Consider the following 23,618-nt stretch of genomic DNA (forward strand, 5'->3'; position numbering starts at 1 on the left):
CTATCCTAAAGCCTAACAACATTATGCTAGTAAGCAAGACACTTCCTCCACACGTCATTTTTATAGGTGTTGAACCTGTCAAAAGTTTTTTAAAAATGGCTGTTGCCTTCAAGGTGCACAATCACTTTTATTCTGAATCATTTCAAAGTAATGTGGAGACATCGAGAATACCTCTGAGTGCATTCCCTAAAAATAAAGACCACCCTCCTTATTCTTAGAAATAAGGACATAACCATAACACCATTCACACACCTAAGAAAACTGACATTACTTCAGAAATACCACCTAACAACATACATCTCCTTGGTCCCTCCTCCCTCAATTTTATATCTTCATTGGCTTTCATTCGGAATCCAAACAAGTTTCACACTTGCATTCGATTCTCTCTAGTTGCTTTTAATCTACAAGAGCCCACCTGCGTTTTTGGTTTTATTTTTCATGACATTGACTTTTTGGAGAGTTCAGGCCAGTTGGTAGGAGACAACAGTGTTTACAGAAATTGAAACAAAGATGAGTGCCGGAGTTCCTGGCAACTGAGGGGCATGGAAAACACCCCAAGCAACTCAAAATTAACTAAAAATAAGTGTAAGGGAGAACAAAAAAGTTGTTTTCCTTACAACTTCTGCAGTACTTTTTTGGTAAGTATCGTGTTCCCTGCCTCATGAATATTGATGCCCTCCTTTGCTGGCAAACTAAGCATGTGTTTTTCCACTTTGAGGTAATACAACACAGCACAGGAGTGGAAACAGATCAAGACTGAACCTTGAAGAACAGTGGAAAAGATGGGTAATAATTTCAGGAAGAGGGAAAAACAGTAAGAAATGAAATTCATCCATGGAATTCTGTACTATCTTTAAGACTTTTATGCAAACCTGTAACTATTCTAAAGTAGAAAGTTTATGAAAACTCATCCATGAGAATTAAGGTAGATCAAGATAGCTGAACACCACGTGTCAGAGTAACAAAAAAGGAAACTGAAAAAAAGGAAAACACAGAAAACTTACACGCATGCCAGTCTGGCTTTAGAATACATTCTTCTCAAGTGCACATGGAACGTTCTCTGGGATGGTCATATGTTAGGCCACAAAACAAGCCTCAACAAATTCAAGAAAATAGAAATTGTATCAAGTATCTTTTCCAACTGCAATGGTGTGAAACTAGAATTCAAAACCAGGAGGAAAACTGTAAAATTGATGGATATGTGGAAATTAAACAACACACTCCTGAACAACCAATGTACCAAAAAAGAAATGTAAAAAAGAAAGTAAAAAAATATCTTGAGACAAATGGAAATGGAAACACAACATACCAAAACTTGTGGATGTAGCAAAAGCAGTTCTAAAAAGGAAGTTTATAGCTATACATGTCTGTATTAAAAAAAAGTATCTCTCACCCTGGCTGGTATGGTTCAGTGGATTAAGTGCCAGCCTGTAAACCCAAAGGTCACAGGTTTGATTCCCAGTCAGGGAACAAGCCTGGGTTGCAGGTTGGTTCCCCAGTTAGGGGTATGGGAGAGGCAACCTATCAATGTATCTCTTACACATTGATGTTTCTATCCCTCTCTTGCTCCCTCCCTTCTCTCTCTAAAAGTAAATGCATAAAATCTTAAAAAAATATATCTTGGGTCTTAAGAACTTCAAAACCGCTCTGGCTGGCGTAGCTCAGTGGATTGAGCGCAGGCTGCAAACCAAAATACCGCAGGTTCAATTCCCAGTAAGGGCACATGCCTGGGTTTGCAGGCCACAGGCCCCGGCAACCGCGCATTGATGTTTCTCTCTCCCTCTCTTTTTCCCTCCCTTCTCTCTCTAAAAATAAATAAATAAAATCTTTAAAAAAACTATAAAAAAAAGAACTCCAAAACCAAGGGAATATCTTTGCAAGAGAAATTATATACTCTCAAAGCAGACTTATTTCTGACCTGAAGAAACTATTATTAACAGAGGACTGTTATTCAATGGTAGACAAACTATAAAAACTTCTAAAAGAATTATCAAGAACAAAGTAATAATTTCATTATAACAGAAAATTATATCAAGGAACAGCACACCTCCGTGAACCAGAAAAAGAGCAAACTAATCCCAAAGTCAGAAGGCAGGGAATAATGAAAATTAAAGCAGAAATAAATGAAATAATCAAGAGGAAGACAGGGTAAACAGTTGGGGTCTGGAGCAGAGACAGTGGGAAATGACAGAAACAAAGTTAATTTAGAGATGGAACTGGGGACTTCAGGTACCTTTCTAGCTGCTAACACCCAACTCTGGGTAAGGCTGTGTGCCTTCTAAACTAAACTGGTCAGTCAGTATCTTCCATCCACTGATGTCTTTGGTCTGCAAGGAAAACAAATAGAGCCCAGAACGCCCCTGACCCTGCAGACACAAGTAGAAAGATATTTTATAAAATGCTTTATTGTATGAGCGGCGGCCCACCTCCCCACCTCACACATACACATCCTGTCTTTATCACATTTCCAAAAGGGAGTACACGGTGAGATGCCATCCATCCTCTGACATGACTCTCATGAAGAAGGGACAGGAGGGCCCATCACGTATACCCAGCTATCGCAATACTCCTCTCAGTGTTTCTGTTCAATCGAGAAGACTCGGCCTGAAATTACTGTCAGATTTTTTATTATTTGCAATGTTATGGAAAAGTAAATTACTGACTTACAAGATGACAGACTGTAGAGAACTTTGTTTTGTTTTCCTTTTTTATTTGAGAATCTTGTTAGCAATACATTAGCATCAATAGAAAAAACCATTTACACAGTAACTCAAAATCCAGCCACTTAAGAAAATAATGTAGAGAAAATAAGCCCTCTCATTTTCGACTGAAAAGCCCAGGTTTATCCTGAACTTGGAGAGACTCTGTGTCCTAAATGGATAATTAAGCATTCAAGTAAAAGGTAAGAGGTTATAAGTGTGAGTTTCTGAGGGATACTGCCCCAAGAGAAATTCAGGAGTAGCCACAATTCCCCAGTTTAACTCCAACGGTAGGATGTTTCTGGGATGGCCAACATGGTTTCCTTTTAAGAAGTTTTGACAACTCATCAGCCTCAGACTCAGGTCTTATAAAACATTCTTCCACATTAAACAAGACTTTATCCCACAGGAATCAAGTTTTCATCGCTTCTCCAGCTTCTTGTACTTGGCTTCTGTAGGGGGCGGGGAGAGGGAGAAGGAGTAGTATTTAAAACTGGCTCTTACAAAGATATTCTTAGTTAGCATTTCCAAACAAATTCAAAAATATCTATTGCATTTCTTTAAAATACATCAGTTTCAATTTCATCAACTGTCCAAACTGTGCAAACTGTAGGCACACCATGAAGGTTAACCACCACATTGGCTAAGGACATATTTGGATATCTGTCCGAATCTCACTGATAGGCACAGCCTAAGGTAAGAAGTGAAACACACACACAGAATAGAGAACCTAACACAAGTTCACTATGTTCTAACCCTGCCAACAGCGCCTGCTCAGATAGCTCCACCAGGAGGAGTAAGCAGATCTACTGGCCCCTGAGCCACCGGGAGCACAGGAAATTGCCTCTCCAGGCACTGTGCCAGCCCCCTCTGGGAGCGAGGCTGGAGCTCTCAGGGAGTATAAAGGTATATTTCACCTTTTATTTCCTTATCCCTGGAAAGCAATTTTGAAAGGCACAAAGATTTAAAAAGACCATCAAATGGGCCTCTTAATGGAATGGATTCCCTTTTTCTTTAATACCTTGTAAACACCTTGGTACAATGCCTTCTACATAGTAAGGCTCACAGTGACTATTCAGTAAATTAAATTGTGGTCAGTGAGCCCTGGCCGGTGTGGCTCAGTGGATTGAGTGCCAGCCTGTGAACCAAAATGTCACAGGTTTGATTTCTAGTCCAGGGCACCTGCCTGGGTTGCTGGCCAGGTTCCCAGTATGGGAGGCAACCACACATTGATGTTTCTTTCCTTCTCTTTCTCCCTCCCTTCCCCTCTCTCTAAAAATAAATAAATAAAATCTTTAAAAAACAAAGAAGAATTAAAAAAAATTGTGGTCAATGAAACTGTTAATCACCACCCACATCAAAATTCCATCTGCTACAAACTACTCTCTTGAAGTAGTCAACTGTCAACAACAAAAATAAAATAACCTGTAAATTATATTTAGGATAAAAACAGTTTTGTTATTTTTAGTTGTGGATATATGAGCCAGAACTAGTTAGCAAGCTATCAAAACTAAAAGTACAGTTTCTCCCTTAAAGAAAAAGTAATCCTTCATGAAGCCCTTTAACTGACTATTCTGTTTTTTAAGACATTTGTAGCTATATTATTAAAGATGCTTTCGCCTGCAGAACCACAATTAAGAGCTTAAGCTTTGTAATCAGTCAGACCTGGTTTGGAATACTTCCTCTATAGAAAGGAGATTAAAACCATGTACTTACCTCATAGGTTATTGGGAGGATAAAAAACATAATGTAGGTAAAGCACTAAGAACAGCTCCTGATAGATCAAGTACATGGGAAATGTTCTTTTTATTACTACTACTAATAAAAAAATTATTCTCACTACATTTTTGTGAAGATTAAAATAGATCATTGTGGGCAAATCATAAATGTTAATTATATTAACTACAGTCATACTGGCAGGTACTCTGATTAAATCAAGACAGAAATAAAAATGGTTACCCAGTTTTTTTGAATATGCATCCAACTTGTAGGCTGCCTGCTCAAGAGCTGCTACTTGCTCCTCAATAACATTGATTTGATCCAGATAAGGCTGTAGTTCAGCATCTTTAAAAACAGAAACAGACCACATGATTATATGGCCTCAACAAGTTGAATAGAAAAGAGTGAAAAATTAAGCCTGCCGGTTTCTCTCCAGCTCTGCCTAAGACACATGGGGAGGGGTGCATGATTCTGGTCATGAACAGGACAAGCAGATCTTTAGCTGATCAGGCATGACTGTGACCTAGACAAAGCAGGTCTTCTCTCATCCATTAACTCTGTCTCTTTTAAATTCCTTGCTCTTCAAGCAATCTTTCCATTAGTGATTCCATTTCTTGGTCTCCCAGACCAAGGAGACAGGGAACACAAATATGTTACTAGAAAAATATATTCTACCAGTCTAAATTAGCATTTTCCATTTATAAATGTTCTGGATTTTCTGTTTATCGAGTAGTCCTTTTTCTTCTTTTTTTAATTTATTGATTTTAGAGGGGAGTGGAGAGAGAGAGGGAAATGTGTTGATCCACTTATTGATGGATTCATTGGTTGATCCTTGTATGTGCCCTGACCAGGGGACCAATCTGCAACCTTGACATATGCGGACAACCCTCTAATCAACTGGACTACCCAGCCAGGGTCTACAGTAGTCCCTTATGGATTTCACTGTTAAATCAACTCATTGATTTCATTGTTAAATCAGAATCTGGCCACCCTGTCAGTCTCCCACCCCTTTCCAGGAATAAACTGATCAAATCAAGATTCAGAAGCCAAAATAACTGTATCACCAGAACATGCTACACCTCAGAATGAAAGAAGTCCACCTTGACTTAATTCGCTTTCAGAAAATGAGCTCCCTGAGTACAGGGGCCTTTTCCCTCCCCTTCTCCATGGCCCCAAGCACAAAAGAACATTTATTATAAACATGTTTGATTATAAGGGTTATTACTTACACTTCTGGTTTAAGTCCTTTAAGTTTCTACTAATGTTTATAGCAATATCTTTCATTTCAAGATACTTCAGGCTGGTTAACTTATTCATATTTTCCAGGAGCTTATAATCCTCACTGGTGGCTTTAAAACAAACAGAAGAAAACAATGCCTTTAATGTTTGTCTTATATCACAGAAATGTGTTCAAGGCAGGATCTAGGGAATGTCAACAGAGCAAGACATTTATACTCAGGTTGTGTGTTCTGAATGTCTAAGTAGAAACTCAGGCAACAATCAGCAAAGTATTTAAACCAATTAAGATCCAGAAACTTCAGGACCTGGGTTAGAAAGGGATATAATAAACTTATGCCCTAAGACACAGGTGGCAAACACAAGGCCCTCGGGCTGTCTCCAGCCTCCACCTTGTTTTACCCGGCCCAGCACCTTGTTTCTACCGAGCCCAGCACCTTGTTTCTACCCAGCAGCAGTGTCAGCTCCTTGCCCCTAGTTAAGGAATAGTTACTTTTATACAGTCCTAAAGTTACATTCAGCACTTTGAAGGCAACCTTGAGGCTGATGTGACCCCCGGGTGAAATGGAGTTTGACACCCCTGCCCAAAGAAAAGGGAAGTGAAATAGTCTTGGTATTCTTACAGTGTGAAAACATGTAAATTAGGGATTGCATCATAAGTATATATAAAATCAACTAGGATCTCCCTGCTCCTTAGTAACTCATTTATTACTGTATGATTGATTCTATATTGCATTTTATGCACTGACTTTTCAAAACCATTTGCCTCCTTCTCATATCCTCAATTCCCTTCCCCACCCCTACTCAAAGCACATGGCTCCTACTCCACTTTTCCCGAAAGCCAAGCCCACTGACATAAGCTGCTCTTACTCCTGCCAAGGCAACTCCTCCTTTTGTGCTCTGGATCCCCAAACCTTCTACCTTTTCAAAGCCTCTCTTCAATCATCTCCTTTTGCATTTCCAAACACTCTATCTAGAAACAGATTCAGGTTTCCTCCAGCCCAAAAGCACACCCTCCACTCACCCTCATTTGCTCAGAAAAGCAAAGGACTTTCACTGATAACCCTCTTGAAGGAGTAGGTTACACTCACTGCTTTCTTGTCCTCACTGTTCACTCATGTGAACACTTGCAGTCTGCCCTCTGTCCCCACCATCCAGAGAAATTATATGCTCCAAGGTTACCAGTGCTCTCCTAACCATATGAAATCCATAGTTATTCTCCTGAACCTCTCTATAGTATCCGACACTGTGATCTCCCTCTTTTTATGCAATTCTCCCTTGGCTGCTATAGCACTGTATACTGCATTACACTGATTTTTTAATCTCCTTCTAACTGTTCTTTTTAGGTTTCTATGACAGATCTTTTTTCATCCAACCTCCTTACCTATCACTTCTCAACTTTTCTCAACAGCGGCATTCCCTTTCAAACTCACAAGAGCATTTGTGCAAGTAAGAATAACAATTAGGGGGAATTACAACCTGCCTGAAATTAATTTTATTAACTAATCATTTGGAAGCCTAGGTGCTTCAAATACTGTTATTAAAAAGAAATTAATTGCCCCATACCAGCATTCCCTGAGATTTTAGCCAAGGCCCTCTTATCTACCTCTAAGCTCTTCCTTCCCAATCTCATCTTGCATAGCCCCAGTTCACAGCACCATACAGGTTAAACTCCCAAGTCTGTTTCTCCTGCTCTCACCACTCTTTGAGCTCTGGACTCGCATGCAACTCACCTGAGTGTCTTAATAACTGTCAACTGAGTGTCCTCTTAAAATCTAAAATCAACCAAGCCAAAACTGAAAATACTGTTTTCACACTAAACATGGTTCCTCTTTCCAACTTCCCTATGTTGGCTGCTGGTACAACCCAGGCTTAATGGCCCAAACACATCCATCTCAGGCTGCTCCCATCCCTCAATACTCACTTTAAGTCCCATAAATTCCACTTCTGTAATGTTCTTGTGCCATGCCCTCCTTTCCATTCCTTTTTCTGATACCATCACAGACCACCATTACTTTTCATCTGGAATGCTGTTCATTGATCTTTCTTTCCTCCATACCTATATTCTCTACTACCAAATGAGTGTCTTTAAAACAGACACTCAAATACTTGGAAGCGGGCCAGAATGTGTCAATGAGTGAAGCAAGTCAGGTGTTTGCATATTAAACACATACGATAACTCAACTTTCACAAAGAAATATGCTCTCTCCCACTTCTCGGAATATGTGGTCCTCTTAGTTTATCATTTAGTTTAGCAATTTTTATAGAGATATTAGTGCAGAAACCCATTACTAAAAATACAACAGTGTAAGAACAGTGGTAAATGGCAACCGAGCCTAGGTCTCAGTAAAAGGGAGAAAACAGAGTGACAGGGACAAACTGCAGAGGACTAGTCCATTTAAAGGATACAGCTGTTCAGCTCCAAAGAATCACAGGCTAATAAGAATGCGGGACTGGTATTGCCAAATCTTTGGAATTTTTAAAGAAAAGCCAAAAAATTTAGATTCCGTTACTTGGTCTCTCTTGCTCAGAGATAGACAACAAATCAGACTGAGAGAGACTCACAAGCTCTTCTATTGTACATCAAGCCTGTTCTCATAGATACTGTCTCCCAAATCTAGCTCACAGCAATCTCCTGTGGAAGTAAAACAATACAATAACTGCTTATGAGAGGCCACACTGGACCAGACTTCACCTTCTGGACCCTCCTCCACACACACACACACACACACACACACACACACACACATCATGCGTTCACCTGGAAATACAGCATGAACCAAACACTTAATCATCTCCCAAGGAGTGAGTCACCAAATCCTGAGACCAACCTAACAGGTCGCTAAATCTGCAGGTCTCTCTCCCTCCCCCAATCCCTTTTCTCTTTGCACCAGTAAATACTGCTGTTTCAGCCAAACAAACTACTCGCTTATACATACCACTTCACTTACTAGTCGTTTCTCTCCCTTGTGGCCCATCATTCTCTTCACAACCCTACTCAAAGTACACCTCTCCCAAGGAAAAACTTTTTGATAAATTATGTTTTGTTTTCTCAACATTAGTCTGCAATACGGAGGCCTGTAGAGTTGTATTAAGTATTCTTATGTATTAAGGTAGTTCGTGATCCTCTCCAGGGAAGAAATGGACCTTTTTCCTTCCCATTCAGGATGGTTCCAAACTTCCAACAGGCAAGTTTCTGGGCAGGCGGGGTTAGGGAGCACCTCCCGGGTCTTCCCAAGCCGAACCACAGCTCCAGCGAGGGGTGCACCCAATTACCCGAATCAACCCAGACCCCGCCTCACCCGTCAGTTCCCCAGTCAGGTAAGTTGCCATTTTAGAGAACATGTCCCGGCAGAGCTCAGTGATGTCAGCCTCAGCGGGCTCCTTTGCTTCCTCAGCTGTTTCCACCGCGGCATCGTCTGGATCAGAGGAGAATGAGTTAAGTGTCCTGCCCCACACCCGGTCCTAATCCAGCCACAGCATCTGCTCCCCACAACCCTCCACCTGTCTTCATTCGATCAAGTCGGCTGAATTCTCCACGTATCATAATTTCAAGTCCCTCACGTCGTCCTTGCCCCACCTGACACAGCACCTCTGCTCGCCTCTACTGGCTTCAGCTCACGCCAGAGTCCGCGGCCAAGCCATCTCACTCGCCGGGACAGAATGAACACTTGCACAAACACAGGTACGCCCCTCCCACAGGCCCGCTCCTGTCAGGCAAGCCCCGGCATCCTGGGTCCCAGCCGGAGCCCCGGGCTTCCCTCTGGACACTTCTACTCCATCCACTCCGCGTACCTCTAACTGGCTCCTCTCGTTGGCTCGCCAGCACACTTTCAGCCGCCGCCGCCGCCGCCATGCTCGGCCCCGCACTGCTTCCGGTTCTGCGATGGGTGCGCATGCGCACCAGGAGTGCGCCCCCTACTCTTCCCGACCACAGTTTAGGTTCCTGACGCTGTAGTTCCTCTGTCTTGCCGCTCAATACAGAGTGATAAAGTGTAAGTAAGGAGCCGAAGTTGAAGCTAAGAAAGGTTGTAGAGAGACGATCCACTGCCAAGAGTCGCGGCGTCTGGTACTGAGGATGCACTCATCCCTGTAGCCATCCCCTAAAGCAAGGGTCCCCAAACTCTGGGCCGAGAACCAGTTCTGGTCAGGGCTTGTTAGGAACAGGGACTCACAGCAGGAGGTGAGCTTGAATGAAATGTGCCTAAATCATCCCAAAACCATCCCTCCCACCCCCATAGAAAAATTGTCTCCCACGAAACCAGTCCCTGGTGCCAAAAAAGTTGAGGATCGCTGCCCTAGAGGGGGTCACTAGTCTAGTAGGACTCAGGACCTATCTGGGGTTGGTCTGCTGACCAAAGGCACAGGAGACAGTTTTTACCCCCTCCCCAGGGACTCTGCACCCAAGCTAAGTCGCCAGAATCTACTCAGGGAATCCACGCTTTTGAAAGTAGTCTTATTCAAACATAGGGGAATCTTCAGGCATTGATTCCGTAGGCTGAAAACTCTCCCTTCCTGTCCTGGACTAACCCCCACACTTCCGCCCCTGTTTCTTAGCTGTAGGCTGGCACCTACTTTTCTTCTGTTGATACAGCCTTTCTATAAGAAAGCTTGGATCATAACTTTTTCAGGGCTGAGGATACACTGGTTATCTTAACTGCATTTAGCTATTTCACAAGTCCTCTGGGTGTATAGAGTGTACTTGATGGGATGGAAGAACAGGGGTGGGTGAAGGGAATAGGCGAGAAAAAGCAACTGGGAAACAATGGAAGGTGCATAATGAGGAAGGGATAAAGATCACAGAGGAAGGAAAGGGAATATAGCTAGCAGGTCTTGTAATGTAGACCTGTACACCCAAAATCAGGTGAGGTTTTTTATCTTATCGCTTCCTGGTTATCCTCCACCTGTACCCTCTCCTGCTCCCATACACACCAGCTGTCCTCTACCTCAGAGTAAGGGCATGACCTTACTCACTTCATCCTGAGAACCAGATTTCCTTAGGGCAGCGTCTCTAGTTCCTAATGGTATAATCAGAGTGTCCAGTGGTTCTAACCATTCCTGTGGGCCAGAAGTTCTTATTTCAGGACTCCTAGGGCAGGTCAGCTCTTCACATTGTCACTGCCTTCATTCCTGACCTCCCAGCAGGGATGAGCTCTCCCTAGCCCAAGTACAAGGATGGCTCAGTTCCACCTCTCTTCTTCCCCTTACAATCCCAGAAGAAAGTGCAACATCCTGATTTTCCTAAGGATTTTTATTCGTAGTCACCAGAAGAATAGAGTCAGAGCCCAACACACATTAGTTCAAAGATCTATGAATTCTGAGATCATTTCTCTGCCATATCCTCCTCAGGCTCCATCTTCATCTTGGTTTACAGCCTCGTCAGTCCCCAGTGTTCTGCAGAATGTTGGGGGGAGGCTTCTCCACTGAGCCTTCAGGTTGGAAAGGTCATCACTCCAATTCCTCTGCAACATTACAATCTCCCTACATGAGAAGCTCTCCTCTCCTATATGGTTTCCCCTTCTCTTCTACAGAAAAACTCTATGGGGAAGACAAAAACCCAATAGGTTCTAGCAGCTGATCTCTAGATGTACAAAGGATAACATTCACTGGCAAATAGGAAAACATCTAGATTTTGCTACTCTTGGCTTCTACTTTTCTTTCACAAATCATGGCTGTCCAGATGCTTGAGGAAGTCATTACCCTTCCTTCCTTTATTCTGTTTGTTATTGTCCTTTTTGTTTGTTTAATCACTACAGTAGAGATTGGAAGCACAAGGAGTGAGAGGCCTGGGGGGGATATTATTTCACAGAGCTATGCAGAGTTACATAGCTACACACAGAAACACTGAATCACAAGCCTAAGCATGATGCCCAGTTATACACAAAAACATTGGCTTGATAGGCCAAACACAGGGAAGTACTCAGCAACGGCAGTGGTGGGAACTGTTGCCCTAGAAGTGGAGGGTACATGCAGAGGGGGCCTCTGGGGAGGCAGTGAGAGAGAGGCCTGCTGTCTTGTGCTTTAGGACCCCTCCGCAACCACTGTTCTGCCCACCCTGGAATCCCCAGGGGGCTGGAGTCATGGCTGAGGCTGGCTGCAGGTGGTCCCCAATGCCTGTTCCCCCTGTTGGAAGAAAAAGGGACAGACAGGTTATTAGAAAGAGGACTTTGTGTCCCAATTCCCGCCTATCTGGATCTGACTGTCCAAGCCCAGACCATCTCTTACAGGCCAAGGCAGCCTTCAGGCCAGAGCAACCACCTTTAGGCATTCCCACCTACCCCACCTTCCCTTATACACTGACTATTGTGAAGAATGTGTGGCCCCAATAGCCTGAAAACAGATCTCTCAAAAAGGTTTTGCCTCCATGCACTGAGTGGAGCATATGGTAGAGTTCAGCTTTTGAGAGCCACGAGGACTCAGGTGAAGAGCCACTTACCCTGCCTGGGGAGGGAGCCAGCTGTCCCTTCCTCTCCAGCATTTTTAGCTTTGAGCCCACAGCATCAACCTGGGCCATGACTCCTTCCAGGACAGTCTCCAGCTGCAGAACTCTCCTTGTGAGTCTGCACAGGTTTTGAGAGAGACCGAGGAAGCAGAAAGATGTGTTTGGGGTACCAAGTGTCTACAGGGGGGAGGGGGACAGGATGGTGTGTGCCTGGATGGAAGTGAGGAAGGTAAGATCCAGCCTTTAGGCAGAATTAAAGGGGAACAGAAGTTCTTCCTGGGCTAGGACAAGGGATTAGAAAATTATGGAAAGAAGCTCAAGGAAGGAGATTTAAACATAGCCCTGGCCCCCTGGCTGCACTTACATGTAGAATTCTTCTCCGGAAACCCAGCCACCTGCTCCAGTAGCCTCTGGACCCGACTTGCCTGGTGGATTCTTCACAATGGATCGGCCCAGGTTCTCAATCTCAGCATTGAGGGCCACCTGATCAGGAAGTCAGAACTCCGAGAGGAGAAGACAACTCTGGGAAGCCATCAGCTCTGGTTCTAATGGGTTCTCGGGAACAGGCCTTGGACACTAGTTCTTGCTCTTGGACACTAGTTCTTGCTCTTGGACACTAGTCCTTGCACTGTCTCTCCTGCCCTTGACTTTTTGGTCTACACTAGATAGGGATAAAGCAGGCATATCAGGGGCAGCTGAGGATCAGAGTTGGAAAATCCCAAGGAGAAGGAATTGTCAGGGGTTCTTGAGCAATTGGTCCTTTCTCTTCTAAAAAAATTCTCTTAAGGAAATTGCCCTAAAAACTGTTTTAGAGCAGTTGGGATCTTGGCTGTACATTGGAATCACCTGGGGAGTTTTAAAAAGTACTGATTTCTAGCACCCCATGTCCCGCCCTTCCACAGAGAGATTCTGGTCTAGGGGCTATGGCCCGAGTATGAGGATTTGTGAAAGCTCCCAGGTATTCTAATGTGCAGCAATTTGAGAACCACCATTCTAGAGAGCTCTTTCCTGCCCATCTGTTGAAGGGTTTGCAGTTTGGGTTTGTGTTCTGGGCATGTTAACATGGGGGCAGCATAAGCAATTTCCTTATACTACCTCTCCACCAACCAGCTGGGCTCACCCTCTGCTCTTCCAGGTCCTGTCGCATTTGTTCCTGCTCCTTCTCATCTAGGACACGATTCCCATCTTGGTCAAACCTGGTGAAGGTGGCTGTGAGCTCAGTGATCTCATGCTCTGCGTGCCCCAGTCTGAGGAGAACAGGATGATGAAACACCTTCTGACATGCTGTGACTGTGATGTCTTGATTATGGACTCCCTACTCTTTTAGCCAGACTCTGGCAAGACTCTCATTCTCTGGGGAAGAAGGAGACCACATAGGAGAGCCAGGATCTCTAGGGTCTAGCAATTTTACCCCCAAGAAACCACGTGAATCTATTTCTTTCATCCCTGTCTCTTGCTGACTAGGTTTGGCCCATGTGATCTCCTACAGGGGTTAGTGCAAAATCTCTTTGCCTCTAAATAACCTGCCCCCTAGCCCCTCAGCGTCCCTTTTACTCCTTACCTGAAATCCATTTTCTACAATGCAACTAGAGTAATTAATCTTTCTAAAGTGCAGGTCTAAATATACAATACCCCTTCTCTGCTTAAAGTGCTTCCTGGGTACCTTGTTCTTTGGATAGAGTAATGGTGTTTGAGGCTATTCCCACCATGGTCCTTGCTTATTTGTGTGGCCATATCTCCTGCTATGTCCCACCTTTCACTGGATACCTTAGCAATGATAAACTATTTATTACTCAGTGTTTGGCCCGCAGCCGGTGTTTACAATATATTTCTTCAGCGTTTATTTAATTGGGAAGCTGGAAGAGAATAGCTAAGGAAATAGACCAGTGTTTGGGGGGAGCAAAGAACCAAGATCAGAATTTTGTGGGTGTGAGGGATGTATACAAAGATCAGGGAATTATATTATTAGTCCTAAAAGTTGGTTAAACAAGGTCCAGAACATTATAGAACATGGTCTGTTGGGTACCACCCTGCCTGGTGTCAGCAGCTGTAACCCCCCATGGCTAAGGCTGAGTAAAAAGACCTTGGGACCATAAGCCACTAAGGAGACAAAGCTTATCCTCCTGGCAGGGGTGCAGCCTCTGCCCCCTTTGCTTCACCTTGTTTGGCCCTGGACAGATGACTGGTTAGCCAATGATGGGTAAGATTCCTCAAGGGAGGGATGACCTAAGACGGGCACAGTCATAAAGGGGCCCTCAGGGAAGGACTTAGGGGACTATAGAAAAGGAGTGATGGATCCTCACCCCTTGGCTTTTCAAGGGCCTGAGTTCTCATTCTATCTGCAAAACGTCTCCTAATATTTTGGCGGCCTTACTTAAGCCTGAAACAATGCTGGAGGTGGGTGTGGCCCTGTGCTGGAATGGGCATTCCCTGGGACAATCAGGCATAAAGTTTTGTGAAACGTGCTTTGCTAAGAATGCCCTCAATTTAAATGATAAGGGTCCAAGCATAAAATGAGTTTGTTTCCCAAAGTTTTATAGCCCTTTAGCTATCTGACCCTGACTCAGAATAAGCCCTCATAGTTATTGGAATGTTATCTATTGTTTGATCGTTACTACCTGACAATGATTAATGAGATTTATGTATACACTCTGTATTCCTATGCAGATTAAACCCAATAAAAACCCATTGAGGAACAGGTTCAAGGCCCTTCTCCTTTGAGAGGTTGTCCACCTTTCATCCCCAAGCAGATCATGTCTTGGTAGATTTATTCTCATCCATGGTAGGCTGGGGGCTGTGCGGGTGGAGTGCCCCCCCACAATGGTCAGAGACCTTTAAACTACAGGCATGATTCTGAAAGACAGGATCAGAGACCTATAGGTGAAGGCTAAAGGCCTATTAGCCAAAGTCAGAGGTTCATAGGTCAAAATCAGAGGCTTATAGATAAAGGATGTCTGCGTGGTTGAAGATCAAGGACTTATAGACTAAAATCAGAGAAATTTAGATCTCTGATTGCTCACTCCCTTAAGGTGTTGGTGAAATCCTCAAACTGGACCTCCTGCTCCCCACCCTGCAGGACCTTCTGCACATCCGAAACCTGTTCCTTCCTGAGACGCAGCCTCATTAGGGTCTTGTTGTAGCCCTGGAAGGGGAAAGGAAACAAGCACAAGTCCCACAGCCTCCTCATCATCCCTTACCCCCACCTCCACCCCCAGGATGCCAGGCTTCCAGGGGTAAATTGAAGGTACACAAGGACACAGTCCCCTGTGCTAGTCAGGAACAGACCAGGACACAGAGCCTTGGAACTGGGCCCTGATGTAAATATGCAGCTCAAGGAGATTGAGTAGTTACCTGCTTCAGGAGGTCAGAAATCTGTAACTCATCCTTCTGTCCAGCCAACTCCTCTTTGACCTCTGAATATGTGTCATTGATGATGGCAAGGAACATATTCTAGAAGATAATGTGGGGATTTGGGTCCTCACCCCCAGATCCACAGCACCGAGCCCACTGATGCTATTAATATTCTAGACACATGTTCTAAAGGGGTCAAAGCTTTCAAGCCCAGACCTGCAGCCCACTAACTCCTATATCTCAGGGTCCCCAGAGCCCTGCCTTTCAGCACAGTTCTGTTAGTGATGGACCATGCTTACTCATCAACCTGGTGTCCTCACTCATTTGCTATAGTAACCTGATCAGAAAAATACCTCGGCATATGTCGCAGATCCCTTTCATATAAGGGCCCACCAAGCACTGAAGCCAGAAACTTTTTCAAGGTGTTAATATAATTGTGCTCTCTTAATCATCTATCTCTAATCTATATTTATGCCCCCATTCATTAATCAAATAAAGAAACCTGCTACTTTGTTAATAGAAATGAAACCCTGATCTCTCATGGTTGACAGGAAGAGAGAATAAATACAAAGCAGTGGTTGTATAAATAGCCATCATTCCCCAGAGGAAGGGGAGGTTTGAAGGACAGACATAGAAGCTTCCAGGGGCAGCCACTTCTCATGAGGCATTTTTCTCTCCCTTTCCACCCTTGGAGGAGAGGGGTTTGATGTTAGTGAGGGAGCCTGCAGAGTCCCTTATACTGTGCAAAATACTTGACTGTGCTGACCACACTGACCAACCATATTAGCTGGCTCTCAGAAGATCCACACCCCCGCCACACACACACTCCCCATCCTTGATTTAAGAAACCCATTGTAATCCTGAATGAAGAACAGGGTTGGGGTGTAAAGAACCCACCCTGAAGGCCCTCTACATCTCTCCCCTCAGATTCCAAATTCCCACTTCTCAGAAAGACCCTTACCAAGAGCACAAAGAAGACAAAAAAGACGTAGGTGACAAAGTAGGCAGGGCCCAGGATGCGGTTGGCATTGTCGATAGCATTGTAGTCGAAGTCCCCAAGGATGATCCGGAACTGAGTGAAACTGAGAGACCGGGGACTGGGCTTCACCCAGAGCCTAACCGTAACCCCAACCCCAGCCCACACCCTGATCCCACTTTCTTAACTGCTTTTTCATGGACTCAGAAAGACCCCTCACTGCACCTCCAGCCCATCTGATAGAGACAGAGCAGGATGCACAGATGCTTGAGCACACACATCAGGGCCTCCAAAGACTCTCACACAGATGCTCTAAGCACAGATGCGCCCATATGAATGTACCCCAAGGATACCTACACCCATGGAGCTGGAGGGTAAGGGGCCAGGGAGGAGTGAAAGGGACAGGACACACACATGCACTTGATGAAAGTGCTAAAGTTTTCCACTTGGGTCCCAAAAAGCAGGTAGCCAAGCTGGGCGTAGGCGAAAAAAACAATGAAGAACATGACAGCGAAGCCCAGGATGTCCTTGGCACAGCGGGCCAGCGTGGAGGAGAGCTGAGTCATGGTTTTGTTGAAGCTGATGTACTTGAAGATCTGGCAGGACCATGTTGAACCGGGCAATTAAGGAAGAAAACAGGAAAACTTTAAACAGTCTGCTCCAGACTATGGAAGCCCCAGGGTTGCCAAACCAGACAAGGAAAATGAGGCAAGTTTTGAGGAAGGGAGAATGAGTGCCCGAGGAGAAGCTGGGAGCGAGGAGTCCCAGAGTACCTTGATCCAGGCAAAGAACAGGTTGACAGCGTTCATGTTATTGTACTGCGTCTGCCAGAAGGCGAGGAACTCGAAGTCAGCATACGTGTTTGGCTGCTGCAGGAGCTTCCCCATCAGCCGATTCACCTCCAGGGTCCGGAATATGTGGAAGCCCACAGCCAAAATGGAGAGCTGTCATCACAGGAGTTGAGGGGTCAGAGGAGTCAAGGGGATCCCAAGGGAAGTTCAACAGTGAAGTCACAGGGGTAGGTAAGACAGGTGGGGGAAAAAAACCTCCTTAGCTGCTGAGTTGTTGACTATCCAGGTTCAGATGGAACTCGGTGGGATTATTGGGCAATGTCTTAAAGCCCAAGAGAAGGCTCTGGGGCCAGTTGTAAATAGCTGGGTTGTAAAGGGCCATAGAGAACTGGAGCCAAGTAATTTTATTTCCCCCACCACTTCCCAGCCTTGGTCAGGAAATTAGTGTGTCCTTTTAATGGGAAGGAGACAAAGATTAAAAGGCAGGTTATTTTAATACAAGAGAAAAGACAGGAACTTCAAAGAGATAGAGAGATCATAAGGGCAAGAGACAGAGGAGGAACAAAGCGTCAAGTACATAAAGAAAGGAGCAGAGCCTGGGTCACAGACTAGAGGGAGAAGGGACATGGGAGATAAGGCTTTCCCAGTGCTGAGCCAGGGAAATATCAGCCTCTTGCTTAGAGAGGCTGATACAGGGATTTGACTAGATGTCAAAAGGTGGACTTGGGACTCTGAAAGGAATAGCTCGGAGCGCCTATGAGGGTAGATTCCCCCATCTCCTCCAAATACGTGCCAAGTCCAAGATAATCTGTTCCTCACCAAGATGACCACCAGGTCCAGAATGTTCCAGATGCTGCTGAGGTAGCGAAGTCGGTGGATATGGAGCTCCAGGATCTCCTCCACCACATAGTAGAAGATGAAGATGCAGAAGATGATCTCACAGCCAACAATAAAGAAGTCCCAGTTGCTGACATAGCGAATCAGCTTAACTGTGCGAATTTGCCAGGATGGGATGGCACCTCCTGTAGCTGGAAACTCCACCACCAGTCTGTGGGAGGAGGGGCGGATGTTTGGTAGGGCCTGGGCTGGGACACTTCCTCCCATCCCCATCTCTCCCCATCCCCACCACAGGGTACATGTTTAGGAAAGGGTCTCAAGCAGAGGAGAAGGAAACCAAGAACCATGGATGGAGGGATGCAGTAGGAAAAGGGGACCCACCTCAGAACACAGAAAAGATTGATGTTGGCATTGTAGACTGAGAAGTCGATGAAAACCACCCGAGTGCCCCTGTCTAGCCACAGGGCCTCCTGAAGTTCCCGGAGTGCCTCTGCACTGCCCTGTCGGGATCCCGGAAGGTCCAGGTAGTAGCCACCTCCACTGTAGCTTGTGAGCTGGCCCCAGTGAGAGGAGCCCCCCAGTTCATTCTGTGAGTGGTATGTCCACCTGCCAAGGAAGAAGCCTTCTGAGCAGAGGTCTGAGCCAACCTAAAGCTGATGGCCCAAGGCAATAGCAATACTTGATGATTATCTGGGCTTTACAGTTTCACATGCATTATATATACATATCACATATATGTATATTTCATATATATTATCTTATTTAATGTTAACAATTGTTTGGGAACTACAAGTGACCATTATCCACATTTTGCAAGTGAGGAAACCAAGACTCAGAGATACGTGAGATTCTCCAGCTTGTTAGTGGCCAAACTGAAACTCAAATGTAAATCTCATTTTTCATGATGTCAGACAAGACTATGGATGACAAGCCCAAGCCCCACTTTTGACCCCAGCCTGAGTAGTCCCCATAAGGGAAGCACCTGGCCCATACAACCCAGCAAAGACCCTTTCTGCTCTTGAGGCCGTGCACCAGGCTACGCAGCCCCATCACTGTTCTGACCACAAACTTTCTGCCCTGGGCCCTTTTTTCCCCTTCTCTCCCATCCTAGTGCATCCTAGCCATCCTTTTCCCCTTTCCTCCCTAACGTCATTCACACTGGACCCCTTGCTGCTCTCCTATCCGTCCCAAGGGTTAGACTTCCAACCATGACTCCCAGCAGTGTTGATGCATCATCAATGCTCCCAGCCCCAAGGGACTGCTGGGCAAGAGAAAAATGCTTTCTCTGGCAGGACTGCCTCCAGAGTAGAACAGAGGGCTTGTGGCCTGTGTGTGAAAACCAGTCCTGAGGCCATGGCTCTGTCTGTTAATGGACCTTCTCTGCTCCTGAATGACCCAGACCATCACCCCACTGCCCCTGAGCCCCTCAGGCTCTCCTCTACTTCTCCCTAAGGCTCTGTAGAAGCAGTTTCCAAACCTTGGGATGGTGTCAGGCTGGAGGGGCAAGCTCCGTGATTGTACTGGGGGTTCACTCACGCTGTGCCATTGAGGGGCCCGAAGGGGAGCTGCTCTTCCTTGTCCGGAGAGTAGACGTCATAGCAGCTCAAAATGTCCTCGCGGAAGTCCTTGTGTACCACACAGGAGTCATTGCGGACCCTCAGCTGCCGCAGCCTTGGAACCCCCAGCAGCATGTTCTCATAGTAGATGAAGGAGTGGGAGCCGTGGCCCAGGCTCTGATTGTTGTACCATTTGGTCCAATACAAACTGTCCAGTAGTGGGCCCTGGGCAAACTAGACCACAAGCAGAATTGGGCTTGACCCTGCCTCATCCTGACCCCTACCCTCAGAATGACCTTTGCTCTTACTCCCTGGCCACCCCTCCCAGCTTGTCTCCGGGTTGCTTCTGTTGGATTCTTCAGGTGACCCATGAACCTTGACAGATCTTGACCTACTCTTTATTTAAAATGTATTTAGTTCAATCCTACCCCTGACTTCCAATACTGGTCTAACTGCTGGCTTGACACTCTGATCATCATCCTGGTCTCTTGCCTAACTCCACCCTAACTCTAGTGTGACCCATTAATTCTTTCCTGACCCTTTAACTCAGCCTAATCCTAGAATGACCTGGTCTCTGGATATGACCTGATCCACTGTCTGACATCCCTGAACCCTGGCCTGTGGCCCCATCCTTCAGGCCATTGAGAAGGACAGGGGAAGGGCAGAGGTGGCCTCATACTCACGTTCCAGAAGTCTGCCATGCTGCTGATGGCCTGGAAGGAGACTCTGGTATCTGATGAGGTATGTAAGAAGAGCTCAGACATCACTTTGGTGTAGTAATAGGCGCTGGAGCTTGTCATTCCGTAGGTCACTAGAAACCAACCCAAGAGGCTGTGTCTTGCTCATTGTTCCCATCTCCATTCTCCAGGAAACCCCCCCCCCAGAAATCCCATTGCCCTGGGGCTAGAGATGCTATCTAGATGGGAGCCCATCGGACCCACCCCCTGGAGTTTATGGGGAGGATGATGGTGGCATTAGGGAAACCAGGGACTGCATTAAGGAAGAGTTGTGGCTATCAGGTCTCCTTTCCTTCCAACTCACCTCAGAAAGATTGAACTCCACTCAGTAATTGTCTCTTGACATTGTCATTCTGAAAATTCACTTTTCTCTTCCTGAGCCAGCTTAACTTCCTAGTTCTTACCCCCCAGAGCCAAGAAAATTTCACCTTCTATGTCAGGTAGTGCTTCCTTTTATTTGCCTTATATTTATGCCCTTGGGAAGTGCCTCCAAATTCTAGGGCACTCCGAGGCCCTGGCCACACACCTCATAGCAGAAATGTGGTTTCCCAGACCCTGGAGTCAGTGACGCTGCAGTCACGGGAGTAGGAGGAAAGCATGGTACCTCTGGCCCCGGTGCATCCTGACGGGCACAGGTGTCTCCTGAGAGAGGAACTCAAAGCATCCCCAGATCAAAGAAGACCTGGCCTTTGCCCTGAAGAACTGGATCTCCCTCAACCTTCCTAAAACAGACACCCAGAGTCTAAAGTAGGGCTGGCAAGGGAAGGTATAAGTTCTCTAGCTCAAAGGCAGAATTTGAAGATTATAAGCCATTTATTTTATAGACTGTCCCTCAATTTAGATTCGTCTGATGTTTCCTTGTGTTTCAATCCAGATTATGCATTTTTGTGAGGAATATCAAAGGCACTAATATTTAACATTAATTTTGACTCCTGTTAGGGCAGGGTCTTCCAGCTGTCTTCAGTGTAAAATCATTGTTTGTTCTCTTTGTAATTAATACACATGTTGTGGGAAGACACTTTGAAACTATGCAAATGTCCTGTTACTCACCAGCCTTCATCCTACTAGTGTTAGCACCCACTGATGGCTTTTGCCTTATGGGCGTCACGTTGGGATTTGCTCATTTCATCATCCTTCCTGCACTGATTGGTTGGCACTCCCAACAGGGTTTTCCCTTATTCCTCATTTATTTATTCACTTACGCATGTCAGTATAAACTTGTGGATTCTTTTCTTCTGTAGTTTATAATTTGCTAATATTGTGATTTATTACTAAATATTTTTGCTAGGTCATGAAAGACAATGAAAGACTAGAGAATTGTTGTAGATTAAAAGAGATTTAAAAACATGAAACATAAATGCAGTATGTACACTTAGGATTATATCCCAGACCATAATTTTTTCCTTTTGCTATAAAAACTATTAGTGGAATAATTGGTGAAATTGTAATAATATCTTCCCATTATATGATAGTACTGAATCAGTGATAATTTTTTGACTTTGATAAAAGGATGTTCTTATTTTCAGAAAATACACATTAAAGTATAAGAATAAGGGGGTATTTTGTCTGCAATTTACTGACAAACAGTTGTATGTGTGTGTAGATACAGAGAAGGAAAAAAGAAAAGCAAGCATGGTAAAAATGTTCTTATTTGGGAAATCTGGGTGAAGGTGTATAAGAATTCTTTGTATTGCTCTTGCAACTTTTCTGTAAGTCTGTAATTCCATCAGGAAAACTTTAAGCAGGGTTTGTTTGGCCTCTTACAAGCAATTCCCTTTAAGAATTTTTCTTTTCAAATCTTAGGCTGTACTTTTTCCCAGCACCCCATCTGGAAAGGGCATGACTTGTAGGAAAAGAGGGCCACGGGGACCTCACGTCAGACACAAGCCACATCACTCTCTCCAGGGGGAAATCAGCCAAGGAGAAAGCTTGTTCCTTCAATTTCCCCATTTCCGGTCAAGGAAGTGCAACCAACGGCTTTACTTCTCTTTAACCCAAATTGGTGGTTACCTATCCTAAGTATTGGGAAGACTCAGATTCAACTTTTCTGGTTCTGGAAAATGGCCAGGAAAACAAATTTCTGTATGCTAAGAGCCATTTTGTTACAGTTAGAGGTGAAGGTCAGTGATCTGAACTTTCCCTGATGACCTAATCTAGTTACATTGTTGCACTTCTGGGTGTCCACTAGGTGGTACCCATCGCCATAGCTTTTTCTCTCCTCTAATTCTCCAAACCTGTTACTGCTCAGAATTAACATGGGTCTAAACTGCCTGTCAACCCTTTATGGAGGCATAACATCTCTGATTATTACCCAAGACAGTAAAGGCTATGAATCACCTGGTCAAATGCCCACTGGCATGCAGAAGACCTATTGCATGCTTGACATGCCTATTTTGTTTAATCCTGTGTGTTAGATGCTACTATTATCATTCCATTTTCCAGTCTCAGATAACTGAACTTCCTGAGCACTCGTGCTTTTGATTATGAAACAGACCCCTCACAGACATCCACCTCACTTCTGAGAGTCTCATCAAAGGACTGAGGAGCGCATGGAGGGGGTTCCTGCAATGGGCAGTGGCTGGCCTTCCTGGTTCCTTCCTTTCAGATCCAGTGAAGGAGTGGAATTGCTCTTCGTATTTCAAAATGTGACACTAGACCGGAGAATGGGTGGGAGCTGGAAAGAGTTAGAATTTGAGTCACCATGTGAGATGTCTGTCTGTCTGTATATTTCTACCTCGTGTATGTACTTAGGGCCTCACTCCAGGACATGCCCAGACACTGGGCAATGACTGCATGGGGGTGCTCTGAGGGGGACTCAGAGATCAGGTGATGGTGTCACCATCCAACACAGAGCATCTGCTTTTTTCTCTCCTCTTGGACAGAAGTTGAGTTCTCCTAGACACACCAAAGCATGCCTTTTAACCTTGGCCTCACATCACATTGACAGTTACTGAATAATAACAATTATTTACTATTTATTGATACTTACTATTCACCAGGTTTTGCATACATTGTCTCTCACAATCCTGAGGGGAAAAAAAACTCTCATAAAGTAGGAACTGCTATTTGCATTTTGTGCAGATAACTGACATCCAGAATGTTGCTAAATAACTTGTCCAAAGATCATATAGCAGCAAGTAAAGTTGATTTCAAACTCAGGTCCGCCTTCCTCTAAGGGCTGAATTTAGCCACCACTCTCCATTATACCCATGTATCACTTTGAGTAGGGACTTTGGCTCTCCTTCAGAAAAATCAATCTGAATGGTCAGGATCA

General features: G+C 44.9%; 2 protein-coding genes across 2 annotated transcripts in view; both read right to left on the reverse strand.

Moving 5' to 3' along the window:
* Positions 1-2,689: 2,689 nt before the first annotated feature.
* On the reverse strand, positions 2,690-10,633 carry BLOC1S2 (biogenesis of lysosomal organelles complex 1 subunit 2). Its single transcript, XM_045854516.1, has 6 exons — positions 10,629-10,633; positions 9,450-9,628; positions 8,957-9,073; positions 5,648-5,767; positions 4,659-4,763; positions 2,690-3,151 (listed from the first exon to the last, which is right to left on the reverse strand). The coding sequence occupies exons 1-6, from the start codon at positions 10,631-10,633 to the stop codon at positions 3,120-3,122; spliced, it is 558 nt and encodes a 185-aa protein (XP_045710472.1). The 3' UTR covers positions 2,690-3,119.
* A 971-nt stretch (positions 10,634-11,604) lies between these two features.
* The window catches only part of PKD2L1 (polycystin 2 like 1, transient receptor potential cation channel), a 28,105-nt gene continuing 16,091 nt past the window's right edge, over positions 11,605-23,618 (reverse strand). Inside the window, exons 3-15 of the mRNA XM_045854525.1 lie at positions 20,291-20,418; positions 19,588-19,841; positions 18,433-18,657; positions 18,034-18,262; positions 17,197-17,367; positions 16,838-17,019; positions 16,409-16,529; positions 15,448-15,546; positions 15,117-15,238; positions 13,217-13,343; positions 12,461-12,579; positions 12,087-12,214; positions 11,605-11,777 (exon numbers count right to left, since the gene is read on the reverse strand). Of these exons, the coding sequence (XP_045710481.1) occupies positions 11,605-11,777; positions 12,087-12,214; positions 12,461-12,579; positions 13,217-13,343; positions 15,117-15,238; positions 15,448-15,546; positions 16,409-16,529; positions 16,838-17,019; positions 17,197-17,367; positions 18,034-18,262; positions 18,433-18,657; positions 19,588-19,841; positions 20,291-20,418 (2,078 nt within the window). The remainder of the gene's footprint in view (positions 11,778-12,086; positions 12,215-12,460; positions 12,580-13,216; positions 13,344-15,116; positions 15,239-15,447; positions 15,547-16,408; positions 16,530-16,837; positions 17,020-17,196; positions 17,368-18,033; positions 18,263-18,432; positions 18,658-19,587; positions 19,842-20,290; positions 20,419-23,618) is intronic.

Source organism: Phyllostomus hastatus, unplaced genomic scaffold (genome assembly GCF_019186645.2).
Source record: "Phyllostomus hastatus isolate PE091 unplaced genomic scaffold, TTU_PhHast_1.1 phas_scaffold_1066, whole genome shotgun sequence".
Taxonomy (NCBI): Eukaryota; Metazoa; Chordata; class Mammalia; order Chiroptera; family Phyllostomidae; genus Phyllostomus; species Phyllostomus hastatus.